We start from the raw sequence: 16,960 nt of genomic DNA on the forward strand, positions 1-16,960 counted from the left end.
GATTATGGGGAGAACGTTTCAAACTTCTGGCACTCTTGGTGTGAAGAAGCATTGAGCAGCTGAACTCTGAAGGTCCTGCCCTCCTCTGGAGTCCCCCAACTAGAGGCAATGGCAGGGAATGAACAAACCCATCAACATCTTTGGAAATGGTTCAACTAGATCACCCCAAGGCTTTCCCTTCTACCAGCTGTGTTTTGTCAATTTAGTCTCCAAAACCAAAGCAACCAGCAGCGTCCACTTGGACTCCCCAGCAGAGCGGTCCAGAAACCAGAGTGTCATGTCACACTGGGTGTACCAACTTTCCGCCAACACTACCAGCCAATCAAAGTGCGTGCACGCACACACACACACACACACACACACACACACACACACACACACACACACACACACACACACACACACACACACACACACACACACACACCCCCCATATCACAGTATATCATAGAATCATAGAGAATTTCAGTACAAACCGGCGTTGTATTCCCAAGAATTTAGCTTAAGGGGTGAGGATCACAGTGTCTAAGAGAAATGGAAGTGATAAAGTTGTTGGAGTGAAACGTATTTCCATTGGGTGGCGAGGCTAGGACCAGGGGGCAGAATCCAAACGTCAGAGCCAGGCCTTGCGGGAAGTTAGCAGGGTGCCCGTTTGTGCTGCTTTGAGCACCAACTCATTGAATGTAACAATTTTCTGCCAACTCCACCTTGTAGTCGAGACTCTCCCAGACCACAATATATTTACCACAAAACAAATGTCCAGAGGAAATGGAAAAAAGATACGCTCACAATTCCTCAATACTTTTCTCCTGAATTTTTCCACAGCAGTGCCCAGGAGATTAATTCCTGGAGACTCTGGACAATTCTGGAATTGAAGTTATGAAATGCAAATTCAAGGGAGTGAAAGATCTACTCCTGTTCCCAGGACAATGCAATTATCATCAACTATTCACAATGAGAAGGGTTGCATGTCTTGTAGTTATTTGGTTCATAGAATGATATACCACAAAAGAGCCATTCACCACATCATGCCTCTGCTGGCCCTTTGGTAGAACTGTACATCCTGTCCCCTCCCCCAGTAACCCTTCAGATTTTCATTTTCAAAGATGTCCTTTTTGGGGAGTTATTATTGAATCTGCTTCCATCATCACCCCAGACAGTCTCCTCTTAGGCAGGCCGTACCTTCCAGATCACAGCATTTTGTTGAGTGAAGAAAAGTTTCCTTCATCACCTCTGTTTCCAAGACAAAATCTCCACCAAACCCAGCAGATGTGTTTGTAGTTGTGTTGCCTCCATGGTGAGACATGCCAATTGCACAGGTGAATGCACACAAGTCTGGTGTGAGAGGCAGACAGTGGTCCACCTGTAGAGAGCTACAGCTAGAGGAGAAAAGTCACAGAGCAGTGAAGATACAAATTTCCATGTGAGATTTCTACAGGAAGCTTCACCTAAAGTACTAACCTCATGTTGTATCATCACAACTGTCTGTGCTTTTTTTTGTTGTAATTGCATTACAAGATTCATATGCGATAGTAACATCAGCAAGTATGTTGATCTTTTAACACGACTTATCCCCTTGAGCTGTGCATTATCATTACCAAAAAGTATGACTCACCCATTCTTTAGCATAAGCCCAACCACCCTAAGTGTGAATTGAAGACCAAACGTAATCAGCTCTCCCTAATACACAGTGTGTTTATCCAGTGTGTAGCTTTGCCCATGATCATACATTCCAATGCAGAAACCTCATGGAGACAGACATTATAAATGATCCCCTTGGCAAGGGTGGGGAATTGATAATTTAATTGTCCACGCACTATTACAAACTGGCAAACCACCACAGAAAATGGATGTTGGATAGCCTGAATCAGGCTGATCTGTGATGACTAAATGACCAGATGGTCTATGCTGATTTTTAGGCCTAAAGTGAGTAACGTGATAATGCTCATTCAAATTTATTGTCAGAGGCATACATACCCAGGGTATAAATGCCATGAAAATTAGCTTTTTGCAACAGCAGCCAGCACAGTACGTTACAAACATGACAAACACAAGTCAACAAAAAATAAAATTAACATAACATGAAGGGACAGTGGTGGCACGGGGTTAAATTCCCTGACTGGTAATCCAGGGACCTGAGTTCAAGTCCCACCAACTAGCAAATTTGGTTTTAATGCGGCATTTAAAAAAAACTGTTAATGAGTAATGGTGACCACAACACCACTGCATTATTGTAAAAGCTCCATTTGGTTGACCAATGTCCTTCAGTGGTTGAAATCTGTTGACCTTACGCAAGCCAGCCAATATATGACTCCAGACCCCTCTGAAATGGTCTAGGAAAGGAAATCGTGGACTAGCAATTAATACCCAGCTCCGGATAAAAGAATGAATACATATGTGAGCTATGGATGAATGAACTGTACCCATTTGGTTACTAAGCTTTAAGAAGGCATGGAACTTACTGTCAGATCAGTGCTGAGCTTGATGGAAATGCAGACCTCTCTTGATGTGGTCTGGCTAATGGATCTGTTGGGCTGTTGCACATTTAGAACACACAGAGCACAGAACATTACAGCACAGTGGCGGCCCTTTGGCCCACGATGTTGTGCCAATGTTTTATCCTGCTCTAAGATCTATCTAACCCTTCCCTCCCACATAGCTCCCTATTTCTCTATCATTCATGTGTCTATCTAAGAGTCTCTTAAATGTCCCTATTTCTCTATCATTCATGTGTCTATCTAAGAGTCTCTTAAATGTCCCTAAACTACCCTCCACAACTTCTGCAGGCAGGGTGTTCCACGCACCGACCACTCTCTTACCCCTGAAATCCCCCTTATACCTTCCTCCAATCACCTTAAAATTATGTCCCCTCATGTTAGCCATTGTTGCCCTGGGAAAAAGTGAAGAGGAGAGCAATAAACCATTCTCTGGGTTGCTTGGCTGGCACAGATGCTCATTTTCTGATTGGATGGGTTTCCCTTCCAAATGTCAAAATGTCCGAGCCTATGGCACAGTGGCATGAAAGCACTCTGTGGGCAATCCATAATTCAGGGAAAGGGCCACAGCGAGGGTGGGGAAGTGGGGGGTCTCCCAGAGGAAAAAATGAGGGGAAAAAAATCAACAAAAAAGCTGAGCCAATGTCACAGGTAGACAACTGATACAGATATAAATATAATGTATTTGTCACTTGTTTCATCTATGTCCACACTTTCTAGTGGGCATAAAACATAACTTGGCAATATTTCGCCAAGGGACCTATATTTATCCCACTCCCAACACTGCTAAAACACATTGTGTGGTCGTTATCGTATTAGAACATAGACCGGTACAGAACAGGAACAGGCCCTTCAGCCCACCATGTCTGTGCCGACCGTGATACCAATCTAACTACTTCCACCTGCCTGTACATAGTCCATATCCCCCCTTTTCCCTGCCTGATCATATATCTGTCTAACTGCCTCTCAAAATATTGTTGTCATATCTGCTTCCACCACCTCCCCTGGCAGTGTGTTCCAGGCACCTACACTCTTTGTAAAAAAATCTCACATATCTTGCCCCATCTCACCTTAAATCTATGCCCTCTAGTACTTGACGTTTCCATCCTGGAAAAAAGACTCTCTACCCAATCTGTACCCTATATATTTGTCTCGTCACCCCTCAGCCTCTGATGCTCCAGAGAAAATCCAATTTTGTCCAACCTCTCCTTATGGTGAATCTTCTGCACCCTCTCCAAAGCCTCCACATTCTTCTAATAGTGTGGCACACAATAGTCCAAATGTGGTCTAACCAAAGTTTTATACATCTGCAATATGACTTGCCAACTTTTATACTCAAAACCCCGACCAATGAAGGCAAGCGTGCTGTAAACTTCTTTATCGCCCTATCCACTTGTGTTGCCACTTTCAGAGAGCTATTCATCTGCATCCCAACAACCCCCTGGACCTAAATGTTCCTGAGGGTCCTGCCATTTACTGGATACTTTCCTATTGCCTTTGGCCTCTCAAAATGCATCACCTCACTCTTATCCGGATTAAACTCCATCTGCCATTTCTCTGCCCAAATTTCCTCTGCTGTATTGTTTGACAATCTTCCTCATGATCCACAACTCCACTGATCTTCATGTCATTTGCAAACTTGCTAATCAGACCAGCTTCATTTTCATCTAAATCATTAATGTATATTACAAACAGCAGAAATCCCAGCATTGAACCTTGTGGAAACACCACTGGTCATAGACCTCCAGTTTCTTTTACGACCAAGCCAACTCACTGTGGATCCCATGTGGCTTAATCTTCTGGACCAACCTACCATGAGGGATCTTGTCAGATTCCTTATTGAAGTCCACATTGACAACATCCACTGCCCTACCTTCATCAATCATCTTCAAAAGCTCCTCAAAAACCTCAATCAAATTTGTGACCTCCCCCGCACAAATCCACGCTGACTCTCCCTAGTATGTCAATGCTTTTCCAAATGAGAATAAATCCTATCCCTAAGAATCTTCGATAATTTCCCTACCCCTAATGTAAGGTTCACCAGCCTATAATTTCCTGGATTATCCCTGTTGCCTATCTTAAACAAAGGAACAATGTTGGCTATTCTCCAGTCTTCTGGGACCTCGCTTGTGGCTAAAGGGGATACAAAGACCTCCGCTAAGGGCCCAGCAATCTACTTCCTTTCCTCCCTTGGTATCCTGGAATAGATTCCACCAGGCCCTGGAGACCTTAATGTTTTTCAAGACACCCAGTACCAATTCCTTCATAATATCGACATATTATTGTTTTTGGTATACTTGTGCACAATTTTATCTGCAATGTTTTCAATGTTACAACAGTGACTAAATCTCAAAAGATTTTCTTTGGCTCTAAGGTGCCTTGGGCCTTTTTGGGCCATAGCCAAACCACAAGTCTATTTACCCTTTTTTCTTCCATTTAATCTGAGCAAGTTCAATTTCTATCCTTTGATTTTCCCCAAATATTTATTTCCACTTAAGTTATCTTTATCTTTATTAGTCACGTGTTCATCAAAACACACAGTGAAATGCATCTTTTGCATAGTGTTCTGGGGGCAACCTGCAAGCGTCGCCACGCTTCCAGCACCAACATAGCATGCCCACAGCTTCCTAACCCGTACGTCTTTGGGATGTGGGAGGAAACTGGGAGCACGCAGAGGAAACCTATGCAGACACGGGGAGAACGTACAAACTCCTTACAGACAGCGGCCGGAATTCAACCCGGGTGGCTGGCGCTGTAATAGCGTTGCGCTAACTGCTACTTGTCCTCTGTTATTGTTCCCTTCTATTCTTACATGAAGCTTGATTATATTACCACCTCCAGATATTTTTGTTTTAAATTATGAATCCTGCTGACATTCCCACTGTATCAGCAGATGAGGAGTCATATTGTCCTTCCACAAAGTGTCAAATCTCCCCTGCACTTGCTGAAGTGAGAACTGAAAAAGCTAGAAATACTCAGCAAATCTAAGGGCGATGCAGCGGTGCTGCTGGTAGTGCTGCAGCCTCACAGCACCAGAGATCCCGGTTTGATTGTGACATCCGGTACCCTCTGCATGGAGTTTGCATGATCTCCCTGTGACCACTTGAGTTTCCTCTGACTGCTCTCCCATTTTCTCCCACATCCCAAAGGTGTACAAGTTGGTAGGTTATATATACCAGGCTCAAGGACAGCTTCTATCCTGCTGTTATAGGCTATTGAACGGTCTCCTAGTATGTTAAGATGGACTCTTGACCTCACAATCTACCTCATTATGGCCTTGCACCTTATTGTCTGCCAGCACTGCACTTTCTCTGTAACTGTAACACTTCATCCTGCATTCTGTTATTGTTTTCCCTTGTGCTACCTCAATGCACTGTTGTAATGAAATGATCTGTATGCATGGTATGCAAAACAAAGTTTTGCACTGTACCTTGATATATGTGACAATAATAAACCAATATACCAACTTAATTGATCACTGTAAACTGCCCCGAGTGTGTAGATGAATGGTAGAATCTGGGGTGAGTTACAGGGAATGTGGGAAGAATAAAATGGATTTAGTGTAAATGGGTGCTTAATGTGTGGCACAGACTTGGTGGACCTGTTTCTGTGCCATGACTCTATCCAACGGCATCTGCGGAAAGATAAACAGAGTTAATGTTAACGATTCAAGATCAGAACAGATGCCAAAGTATAATAGGAAGTAAGTGTGTGTCTTACGGGAAATGGGTACCACATGCACAACTTTGTGATACTTAGATGTAGACATATCATTTATGTCATTAAAAAACACCCCTGTGTGCAACCCAGACCATGTACTTATTTTAAAAATCTGACATGAGAATTGGAGCAATTGACTTACCTTCCACATATTTAAACAGCAGTCATGCTAATAATTATCTGTGCAGCCTTCTTGAATGAGTTTCTACCTGTTGCAAATTTAACTTATAGCTGTTTCTATCTGTTTGTAGCTCGACCAGTCACAGAACAGATTCCAAGGTTCATGGTGCCAGTAGGGACATCCAGCAGCAGAATCATTCTACGAGAAGAAGACCTATTACTGGAATGTATTGCATCAGGAGTGTATGTAAAACCAGGACTCTTAATTGTATTTTAAAATCATTGACAGGGTACGGGGATTGAAATTCATTCATATAAAATGAAAACAAATAATGATGGAAACACTCATCAGGTTGGAAACTCCTGTAGGAAGAGAAACAGAGTTTGAAGATTCCTCATCAGAAGGAGACAAAAGAAGCTTCTTAAGTTGCAAGGAGAATGGGGGAGGACAGGGATGCCTCTGATAGGGTAAAACCAGGGTGATCGTGGCAATAAACAGTAAACAAGGTTATCTGGTCAGTGAGTAAATGGGCGCAGTTGGAGAGTGAGAACGTAGACAAAAGAGCATAGAATGTGAGTGTAGGAGTTGCAAAATGCAGAGCAGGAAGATGTGCCCGGCAGGTCAAGCTGGGTATGTCCTCCACACCCAGAGGGACAAAAAAGGGAAAAAGGGAAATAAGCAGAGCCAACATCACTGATACAGAGAAATTAAGTTTCTTGAAGTTGTAGAATTCAATATTGAGTCCAGAAGACTAGATAACCTTGTTTACAACTTATCCCCATGGTCACCCTAGTTTTTCCCTGTCAGAGACATCCCCCATTGCCCACCCTCTCTGCAGCTTAACAAGGTTCTTTTTTCTCCTTCCCAGTTCTGACAAAGGATCTTCAACCTGAAACATCATCTCCATTTCTCTTCCCACAGGTGCAGTCTGACCTGCTGAGTATTTCCAACATTTTCTATTTTTGTTTTAGATTTCCACAATCTGCAGTTTTTATTTTGATTTTCACAATTAATTCATATTTCTGGTTACTCTGAGCAGGTGATTGTGGTGGTGATGGGCTTGTATCCTGCAATGTACGTATGGAGGGGGAGGGGGAATTGCAGTTGGTTTAAAAAAAGACTAAAAGCAAAACACTGTGGCTAATGGAAACTAAAATGAAACAGAAAATGCTGCAAGTATTCAGCAGGTCAGGCAGCATCTGTGGAGAGAGGAACAGTGTTTGCATTTCAGGTCCATGGCTTTCCATCAGAACTGATATGTTAGTTGGCATAGAAATGCTCTTGCACAGAGCATTGCTGATGAAATTTCTGGAGTAAACCTTTGCTCAAGGAAGTCGGGGATTTCCTGCGTGCATGACAAGGTCCACAGTTTTCCTTCAAGTCCTCTGTGCATCCAGTGACATCCAAAAGCGATGCACAGCTAGACACCGCATCCAGGATTTTTCCATCACAGGGACAGGTTTTAAGCTTGGCGCACCCGCTCATGTAGACTGGGTCATTGGAAGAAATGGGGCCTAAGCAGCTCAGGCAACGAGCTTGGAAATGGAAACCTGCTTCATCCAATAAACAGCACCTCCAGCCTCATTTTGTTGCACTCAGACCTCTTTCGAGGACACAAACTCTCACACCTGACTCAGATGTGCAACAGCTACCCCCTGACACTCTTCAAATTTAAGAATTCTCCAGGGTTAAGCCAGGTTCCCTTCAATCCATCTCCAGTTAATTCTGCTTGTTTTCAGGCCCACACCAGATATTGTTTGGTACAAGAAAGGTGGTGAACTGCCGTGGCCAAAGGTGCGAATGGAAAACTTCAACAAGACACTAAGGATCATGAACGTTTCTGAGGAGAACTCGGGAGAGTATTTCTGCCTGGCATCCAATAAAATGGGGAGCATTAGGCACACCATCACAGTGAGAGTAAAAGGTGCGGACTTCATTCGATTCCCTACAGTTCCCACTCATTACCCACCCCCACATTCAGCCAACCCCCATCCTAGCTTTCCATCCCACCAAGTATTACGTTCACTTTGATTTCCTCCTTTTCACTGAATTGGATTTAGTGCAATAATATCTCATATGAACCTCAGTCATTAAGTAGAATCATGCTGAACTTATAAACAGCATTTTCCTTCAACCTTTTGAATCCTGCAAAACCTCTCATACCCTGTCTTTCAGTGGAGTGTTTTGAGTAACCAGAGAGTAATCCAGTAGTGTAACCATTTTAAAGGGATTTTTGGGACTCTTCCAAAAGCTGAGTGGTTGTAAGTGTTGTGTGGGTCTGAGTCCTAATGGACCAGCAAAACCACAAGTGTTTATCCCTGGTCCTTGTTACGTTGGAAGGCTTCGGGGGGAGCCACAGCAAGAGTTAATGTGTCACATCCTGAGCCTCGGTTCTGGGAGTACCATGATGAGCATCATATTCTGGCACAACCTCAAGAAGCCATTTTTAAAGGAATCTTTCATGGGTTTAGGCATGTTCTAATCAAACTTGATTGCATTTTATCCCTAACAAAACATTAGCTTAATCTGCAAATGATGCTTATACATAGATTTGGATTCTTTAATCTGTCATGTGTTTAATCAATTTGTGTTTATCTTTTAATTCTCAAAGCTGCTCCTTATTGGCTGAATGAGCCCCAGAACCTGGTGCTAGCTCCTGGGGAGTACGGCCGACTGATGTGCCGGGCCAATGGGAACCCCAAGCCCAATATCCAGTGGTTGGTTAACGGTGAACCGATAGAAAGTGAGTCAACGATTACAGTGTCATGCCTTGTACGCCTCACTTGTACACCATTGCTTCTCTGTTGGATCCTGTTAAATAGTCAAGTTTTTGTCATATGCACAAGTATGGTGAGGTACAGGTCCAGTGAAAAATTTGCTTGCAGCAGCATCGCAGGCACGTAGATTCAGACAACTCACAGAACACAAATTATACGTACATAATATATAAATTAGTATGTATGTAGGATGGGGAATTAAATACCAGTCAGGTATTGTATATTGTGATGGAGTTTGGATCCTGCTGAAGTTCTGGTTAGCTTTACTTACTGTAACACCATGGGAAACCGGAGCTTCATGCAAGCTGTTAACTCTAACAGCAAAGAACTCCCTATACATGTTGCTTACATACACAGGTGTGGTGGTATTACTATTTATTCTGACTACAAGACTCACTTACATTACTATGTATAAATACATCACTGCTCACTGTGTGTAGCTTTTAGAGCCTCATATTCTGTGGGACAAGGAAGCGACAAAGGGAATGTGAATTAAACAATGATGCATTTATCTTTCTTTCTCTGAAGAGGTTCGTCAGAATCTGAATCGGGAAGTCTCTGGAGACACAATCATCTTCCGAGAGGCGCAGATTGGAACCAGTGCTGTATACCAGTGCAATGCTTCCAATGAGCATGGATACTTACTGGCCAATGCATTTGTCAGTGTGCTAGGTACGTTTTAATGGTTATTGCTTTCTCCTTAATGGTGCTTATTGACTGGAAAATGTTGGCTTGCCACTTTGCCCACAGCAGAACAACTTGGCAGGTTACCTTCATAAGTTTCAGATCAAACTTGCTGGCTTTGGAAAGTACAGAAAGAACTGCAACTCAGCTGACAAATGAGCAAAGATACATGGGGAGTGAGGATGCAGTGAGACAAGGTTCAAAGGATGTAAGCACTGGGGGGAGAAAACATTTTGCAGATGATTTTATTAGGGAATAAACTAAAGCAGGAAAACTGATGTCTCTGAAGTTTGTATGCTAGGAATTGTTTCACTCAATCATCAATCGTCATCAATCATCAGTTTGAACGGAATGCTGCTCTCTTGCTGTGAGGGTGCAGAAGACATTTTTTCCTGATCAGCCAAGCTCTCTGCTGGTCACATAGACCATAAACAAAGATTAGCCAGAGATGCCTACAATCAAACCTCGTTATCTCAGAGCTAATGCAACGTGCAACAGTATAACGTCTGATGTCTGTCTCTGTCTTGTGTCTCACTTGGGAACTGTTCCATGAACAGCATTGAGGATTGTAATGGAATCTTATGACTCCCTATCCCTGCTGCCAGAGGAAGTGGTAAAGGCGGGTACAGTTACAACATATAACAGACATTTGGACAGGTACATGGATAGGAAAGATTTAGAGGGATATGGGCCAAACACAGGCAGATGGGACTAGCTCAGGTAAGCAACTTGGTCGGCGTGAATGAGTTGGGCAGGAGGGCTTGTTTCTGTTCTGTGTAACCCCATGACTAATTTCCTCAAAGTGTTGGCAATAATTTAGATTTCACATCAAGCATTTTAAACGTTAGATCAACAAATTATACCACAATGTTTAGAAACGGCAATGCAGGAACACCACAAATGCTTCAGAATGGAACTGATTGAACACATCCACACGTGTTCAGGGTTTAGATCAAATGGTTTAGGGAATAACATGTTTTGAAGTTAGCAGAAGCTCTTTGGCTCCCTGCATCCCCCAAGCCTTCCTAACATATACATTAACTTCTTCCCCCCCATCCTCACCGATTGTCTCTGATCGCTCCATAATGGCAGAGCTCGCAAAGAGATGCTGTTCAGTGCTGTCGTTTATTGGGGATTCTTCTTTAACTGGGCTATTTAGCTGACTATTCCTGTTGCTCATTTACTCTCTACATCATGGAGCATTGAGTAAATGCAACCTTTAACAGAGGCAGTTGCTCCTTAATTGAATGGCATACATAGTGCACTGTCACTGGATATAATCACTTAGCTTAATTTCTTAATATAGTGGCAACCCACCAATCTCAAAGTTGCTTGTTCCTTAACAGTTTAACAGAAATATACCACAATACACATGAACAATGCTGTACAAACAGGTAAACAGATTTATATTGGAAACTTGTGTACACATATAAACCAACAAAGGTATTATATTTACATTTATGAATTTATGTGACTTAACATATTCACCATGATACTTTAGGAGTTGTCTCTAACTCTAATTGACTTGTATACATTGCATCCAACATACATGTACTCCCCAGTTTACGAATGCCTGACTTATGTACAGCTCGTACATATGGACGAGCATTTGGGAACCAACGGGATGGATTTCCTGGTTGCTACGGGGCTGCAGGAACTCGGTTTGCTGCCACATTTCTGACCTGCGAATGATGAACATTTAAAGGAACGGAACCCTGTTATAACCTGGGGAAGTCCTGTGTTTGCAGAAATACCAACTTTAACATGTTCATATTCAAAAATATATAATCATGGCAGATTAAGCATTAACCCAGTTGGCACAAACCCATGAGTCCACCTAAACACTAAGGTCAACCTTTTGAAGAAGAAAGCACTTCTTGCACTTCCTTGGTCTCTGGGATCTCCCTCTGCGAAAACTCCTTTCTCTTTCTGCTGCTTTACCATTCCACACTTTCTGCATCTGTATGTGTCTGCATCATGCTCTGTCTTCCACCAGCCTCTCAAGACAGTGTGCTTCTCTTTACAGCCTCTTTCTGAATGCTTACTGTGTAGTTTTCATCTTTCTCCTTTGGTGAGCAGCGGGAACCTCTTGTAGCCTATCTTGTCTTGCAGTTGCCACATCATACGGAGCAGATGCCGTTAATGCCATTGTTGTTTCTTTATCTCAAATGAATCTGATTCTGTCCTGAGCCTTTGAAGCTATCTCCGTCCTTCTCATACCTTTACAGCTCTAACTATTGGTCTTGTCACAGGCTTGCATTTAGCTTAAAGGCTGGCACAGTGGTGCAGCTGGTAAAGCTGATTCTTCACAGCTCCAGTGAATCAGACTCAATCCTAACCTCTAGTGCTGTCTGTGTGTAGTTCGCATGTTCTCCCTATGAGTGCATGGGTTTCCTCCTGGTGCTCTGGTTTCCTCCCACATCCCATAGTTGTGCAGGTTGGTAGGTTAATTGGCCATTGTGAATTGCAGAAGTGTGTAGGCAAGTGGTAGAATCTGGGGGATCAGGGGAGTTGATGGGGAATGGAGGGAGAATAAAATGATATCACTGTAGGTCGGATTGGTGTAAAAGGTGCCTGATGGTCAGCACAAACTCAATGGGCCCAAGGTATGACTCTATGCTATACCAGGGCTATAATTTTGACACAGAGTCGATGCTCACCATCTAAGTGCTACCGAGGCCAGCTTCCTGGTTACTGTGCATCCTTTTGCAATGCACTCAATAGCCTGAACATATTGGACCTTGGTTTACCAGATGTGACAAGTATATCACCGATTCTTCTGAAGAGCTGCCATCGACACACTCTGGAAATTATCCCATATTTTGACTTTGTTAAGTTACAGTTCAGTTGTACACGATTGACTAGATCAACTCCTTGGACTGCAGCTTGCCTGTCTCCCACTCCAATTCCATCAGCCGCTGGCTACTTCACTTCCCATGTTCATGGCTCCAGCTTTTTATCCTCATTGTCCACTGGTGTGAACACACACAAGGTCACAGGAAACTCAGAACAGGAGTAGGTCACCAGTCCCTTCAAACCTGCCCTGCCATTTGATATGATCATGGCTGACCTATACTAGCCCCAACTCCTCTTCTGTGTCTGCTCCCCCTAACTCTCAATTCCTTGATTTTTCAAATATTTATCTATATCCACCTTAAATGTATCCATTGATCTGGCCTCCTCCACCACCCTCAGGGGCAGAGACCCCTTATTTTGCAGCTGTGTCCCCTTGTTCGTGACTCTCCCACTAGTGAAAGCATCTCAACATCTACCCTGTCAAACCCCCTTAGGATCTTGTATGTTTGAACAAGGTCACCCCTTGTTCTTCTAAACTCCAGGGAATATAGACCCAAACTGTCTCGCTTGATAGGACAAACCCTTTCATCCCAGGGACTAGCCTAGTGAATTTCCTTTGGACTGCCTCCAATGTTACTATATCTTTTTTCAGACAAGGGGACCAAAATTGTGCACAGTATTCCAGGTGTGGCCTCACAGCACCCCGTATAACTATAACAAAACCTCCCTATTCTTAAATTCCAACCACTTTGCAATAAAGGCCAATGTGTCATTTGCTTTCTTAAACACCTGTTGGACCTGCCTGCCAATTTCTTGTGATTCGTGCACCAGAACACATAGATCCCTCTGAACTTCACTCATTTGCATTCTGTCTCCACTTAGATAATCGCCTTTGATTCCTTTTACTGAAGTGCACAACCTCATACTTCCCCACATTGAACTCCATTTGCCAGGTTTATGCCCAATTACTCCTAATTATCTGCCTATACTGTGTTTTCCTGATATATGAGTTACAGAATATACCACCCATACCGTGTTTCTTCCTTGTTATTGAGCCACATAGACTTGGCTGTCAACTTCTGTGAAAACTTTTGACTTTGATAAATCCATAGGTCCAGCTTTATCAGAAAACTGCTCCTTCTGCTTTGCAAGCTGTCTGTCGAGCAAATTCCAGAGTCTTTTTGAACTGAACTTGTACTTTAGAAGTTATTATTTCTCCATTTAACCATGTGTATCTAGGAGGATAACTCCACAAGCTCAGGGCTGCTTAGTGCCCTCCTCGTTCACCTGATTGGGAGGAGTTGAAGGTGGACCCCTTAATCTTCGAGTGGAAGATGACCAGACTCTTTGTTCCTTGTCCAATCACGCAGCACTAAGCATTGAACTGACACAGAATACATTAGCCCAACTATTCTAATCCAGTTTTTGCCCAACGCTGAAGATTTTCGTATATAGTCTGTCACAGTTATCGAATAACTCACACCTCATTTCTCCCAGTGTTTACCACATGTCTCTAGTGTGTGTGCATAATAGGACTAACTCTTCAGTGGCGGGACTTGTCCAATGTGATGTATATGGAGATCTCACCCCATAACTGAGCAGTCTACTGCAGCATCCACATTCATTACAAATACACAGGCAATTTACTTTAATGGAAATGTGAACTCACCTATGTGAATACATTCGACAAGCATTCCTCAATACATTATTGTCTTCAGTTGTATTGAGGGCATTTCTCTAGGTGTATTTAGTAGGCATATCTCTTTACCTTCAACTAAACCACAGTTTACAACTTACGATGTCAGCCAGGTTCCAGTTGCCTCTTCAAACTGGCATCAGCTGTCCAATTTTATTCCAGTAATAGTGACAGCAGCTTTAAATGTACAGACAGAAGCTGCATGAGTATCCTGACGTTGGTAACAAGGCTTCCCGTCTTTTCCCTCATATTACCCCAAGGTTTTCCCACCTCTCATTTCCCTTTGCCAGCTGGTTGGACCAGATCCTCATGGAGAAGATGTTGCTGGTGTCACCATTACTGCTTCTGTTGCTTTGTCCACTCACCTGAGGCTGCCTGAAACTCCTCCACATTTCTCAGTGTTGTTTCCATCAAAACCACACCCTCATTGTCTTCTCAAAAGTAAAGCCATGAGAAGAACAGTTTGGCCTAAATTCACTTATAACTTAGCCAGTGCTCTTTTCATTGGCAATTTCAATGATGACATTTCCTTATGTGATCCATTCACTGTCAAAAACTGTGTTGGCAACAACAGTGGTACCACTGTATGCAAGTATATCTATGGTGAAAGGACAGTATCTGGTACCCTTTAACACCAACTCGTGTGCTTTTAGGAAGTTTGACATAGCCAGCTGATGGTATCTTTTTGTTTACAGATGTAGAACCCAGAATCCTATCCAAACGAAACCAAATCATCAAGGTGATTGAAAATAATCGGACACAGCTCGAGTGTCGATTCTTTGGCTCACCAATCCCCGTCCTGCGATGGTAAGGGGCAGGTTACTGAACTGTCCATCAGTATTATATTATAGTTGTTGAATTGAAATAGAAACAAACCATACAGTTCATCAGCTCCTTGCCCATGTTCATGTTCGATTTGAGCTTCTTCCCAACTTACCTCATCTAATTTCACCTGTATATCCTTCTATTTATCTTCATGGATTTATCTGTTTTGCCCTTAAATCCATCCATAGTATTTCTTTAGAGAAACAGCTTTCGTGTTGAAAGCAGAAGAGTGGATGCAGTGGAGATTTAGGAGGAGAATTATAGTTATGAGGGGAGACTGTCTCGGCTTTGATTCTCTGGAATAAAGAATACTTCGGGAGAATTAACTGGGTTATATAAAATTTCCAAAGGTTCCTTGAGGATTAAAATTTAGATACTTGGGGATCTTAGGAACAAAAGGGAATCCTCTGGAGTAATTTTAATCATCTGTGTGTGGGAACATCCCAAATTGGCCTTGGCTTTCATTTGGATTTCCACTCTCCCACATGGATTTGGGTGGGATGCAACATGTAAATGTTGTATTACACACAGTGGGATACCCTGCATGGACCAAAACGTCTTTACCTGTCTGTCATTTTTCATTGCTTTGCTAACATTAGTTGAGATCCTGTTCTCTCTCTGAAGTAGTTCTTTTATGATTTGAGGTTCAAGGATGGACAGGGCAATAATCTTTATGGAGGGAATTACATCATCCATGACAATGGCACTTTAGAACTGCGTCGGGCTCGGAAAGGTGATGAGGGAACTTACACCTGCATAGCAACCAACATGTTGGGCAAGGCAGAGAACAGGCTAAGGCTGGAAGTCAAAGGTAAGGTTTGTGGTGCAACGTAGCAAGGCTTCTGTCACTTTTCGAGTGATTTGATGTATGCTTTGCTTTGCAGGTAAACTGCTCCCCCTCTGTCCCCTTTCTGTCTCCTCTTGATCTCTCCAGTCTTCCTACACTCACCTCAACCACCTCCCCCCCCCCATCACCCTGTTTCTTTCCCCTCCTCCACCCACTCCATCTGCCCGTCACCCACACATTGGGTCGCCTCCCCCCACTGTTCCCATCTGCCCTCCCCACCTCCCTCACTTGATTCCAGGCTCCACTTTTCTCTCCTGTCAGATTCCATCATCTTCAGCCCTTTGCCGCCTCCACCTATCACCTCCCAGCCTCTGTCGCTATTTCTGCTCTCCCCTCCTCCATCTGCCTCTCGCCCCTCCTCACCTGGATCCACCTATCACCTGCCAGCTCTTGATCCACCCCCTCCCTCCACCTTTTTATACTGGCCATCCCCTCTCTATCTTTCAGTCCAGATGAAGGGTCTCGATCTGAAATGTCGACCCTCCACTTCCCTCCATCAATGCTGGCTGACCCGTTGAGTTCCTCCAGCACCTTGTGTGTTGCTTGTATTTTGTTTGTCTGTCTTTAATTTAGAACCGACAAGGATTATAAAGGCTCCAGAGTCCATCACAGTTAAGAAATCACATGCTGCCAGATTTGACTGTAAAGTGAGGCACGATCCCACAATGCGTCTGAAGGTGACCTGGCTGAAAGATGACAAAGTTCTCTCCTTACCATGGAGGTGAGTGGCGCTTCCTCCCGTCCACCGTCATCATGTTGCCATGGCGCATCTCCTGACCTGATCCTTTCCCAGGCACCTGGAACCACAGCACAGGTTGTTCACTCATTTCGTTTTAAGGCTGGTGGTTAGACGATAAGGCCATAAGGAGCAGAATTAGGCCATTCAGCCCATCGATTCTGCTCCACCATTCAATCATGACTGATTTTTTTCAACCCCATTCTCCTGCCTTCTCTCTGTAACCCTTAACCCCCTTACCAATCAAGAACCTATCAATCTCT

The 16,960-nt window shown here is 43.4% G+C and overlaps 1 protein-coding gene across 1 annotated transcript in view; it reads left to right on the forward strand.

The window, feature by feature from the left end:
* nfasca (neurofascin homolog (chicken) a) overlaps positions 1-16,960 on the forward strand; it is a 225,547-nt gene that overhangs the window by 142,725 nt on the left and 65,862 nt on the right. Inside the window, exons 9-15 of the mRNA XM_052035087.1 lie at positions 6,467-6,578; positions 8,076-8,260; positions 8,948-9,079; positions 9,642-9,785; positions 14,985-15,096; positions 15,759-15,925; positions 16,535-16,682. Of these exons, the coding sequence (XP_051891047.1) occupies positions 6,467-6,578; positions 8,076-8,260; positions 8,948-9,079; positions 9,642-9,785; positions 14,985-15,096; positions 15,759-15,925; positions 16,535-16,682 (1,000 nt within the window). The remainder of the gene's footprint in view (positions 1-6,466; positions 6,579-8,075; positions 8,261-8,947; positions 9,080-9,641; positions 9,786-14,984; positions 15,097-15,758; positions 15,926-16,534; positions 16,683-16,960) is intronic.

This window comes from Pristis pectinata, chromosome 20, assembly GCF_009764475.1.
Source record: "Pristis pectinata isolate sPriPec2 chromosome 20, sPriPec2.1.pri, whole genome shotgun sequence".
NCBI classification, from domain to species: domain Eukaryota; kingdom Metazoa; phylum Chordata; class Chondrichthyes; order Rhinopristiformes; family Pristidae; genus Pristis; species Pristis pectinata.